This window comes from Phytophthora infestans, genomic scaffold (assembly GCF_000142945.1).
Source record: "Phytophthora infestans T30-4 supercont1.37 genomic scaffold, whole genome shotgun sequence".
Classification (NCBI taxonomy): domain Eukaryota; phylum Oomycota; class Peronosporomycetes; order Peronosporales; family Peronosporaceae; genus Phytophthora; species Phytophthora infestans.
In genome coordinates, this window is record NW_003303722.1 from 497126 (window position 1) to 498196 (window position 1071).

A 1071-nucleotide genomic window follows, 5' to 3' on the forward strand; every position below is an offset into this window, starting at 1 on the left:
CCCATTTTCAGCTGCGATTCGACTGGCCACGCAAAGGGCGCTGCGTGTGTGCGGGTTAATTTGCATTGGTAGGCTTCGCCGACGTGCACACACGTAATATATGTTCTTATGAGCTGGTTATAAAATTGTAGGACCTGGTGACGCACTTTTCGTCTTAAATAGTCATTTTAGTACTTATAAAAACCAAAAATATTTTTTTAAGATTTGGAGTACGTTTTTAATATTTCTTACTAACAAGAGTGTTTTGCATAGTACTATTCTTTATTTACTTCATATTTTTATTTACGATCTTTTGTAGTACAGACGAGGACACTTTAATATGACACTTTTGGTTTTTCGTTATCTATGCTTTCAAATCCTAATATTTTTATCCAATCAACTGTAAAGATGTATTACAGTCCAGCTTTCTCCCAAGCCCGCTTGATGCAGCGCTCGTCGATGGCCGCCCACGCTGTCACTACCCTGTCTACAAGCAGCTTTCTCTTCTCATCTGCAGACATGCGCTTGAGCGCCAGCAGCCTCTCCCGCAGAGGCAGGGACTCATTCCTCTGGATGGAGGTTAAGTTGTAGGATAGCGTCAGCGAGCGTAGCTTCTTCTTGAACGGGCCCATGATGCCCACGTCCAGAGGTTGTAGTACAGCAGTAGTGTTTTTTGGTAGAGGCACGAGCTCTGTCCCCCACGACGCGAATGCTTCCTGCGCGGTCTCGGACACATGGCACTTCAGATTGTCGACGTAGATGGCTAGAGGGTCTGGGAATTCGTCACAAACAAATTCTGCCCACTGACCGTTGATAAACGTTTCGTTCCAAACCCTTGTATCCATCCAACCATTTTGTTGGACGGTTACAAGGACTTGGTTCGAGTATGCCGTCATATCACGTTCAATTGTGCCGCCTGGCTGGCCGCGGTAAATGACTAGCGGCTTTAGCTTTTTTCCTGCCGCGGAAACGGTGAGCAGCACACTCGCTCGATCCGAACGGCGGCGTCCTTTGACCCGCGCGGACTTGCTTTGGCGCGCTCGGCAAGGATGATGCCGGGGTCTTCCTCGTAGTAGACCGCGGTTTCGTCAG

At 47.9% G+C, this 1071-nt stretch overlaps 1 protein-coding gene across 1 annotated transcript; it reads right to left on the bottom strand.

The window, feature by feature from the left end:
- Positions 1-392: 392 nt before the first annotated feature.
- Positions 393-824, bottom strand: PITG_15390 (uncharacterized protein; the record flags this gene model as incomplete). The annotated part of the gene is made up of 2 exons (XM_002898302.1): positions 393-419; positions 471-824. 2 exons carry the CDS (start codon positions 822-824, stop codon positions 393-395), a joined length of 381 nt encoding a protein of 126 aa, XP_002898348.1.
- Positions 825-1071: the final 247 nt, after the last annotated feature.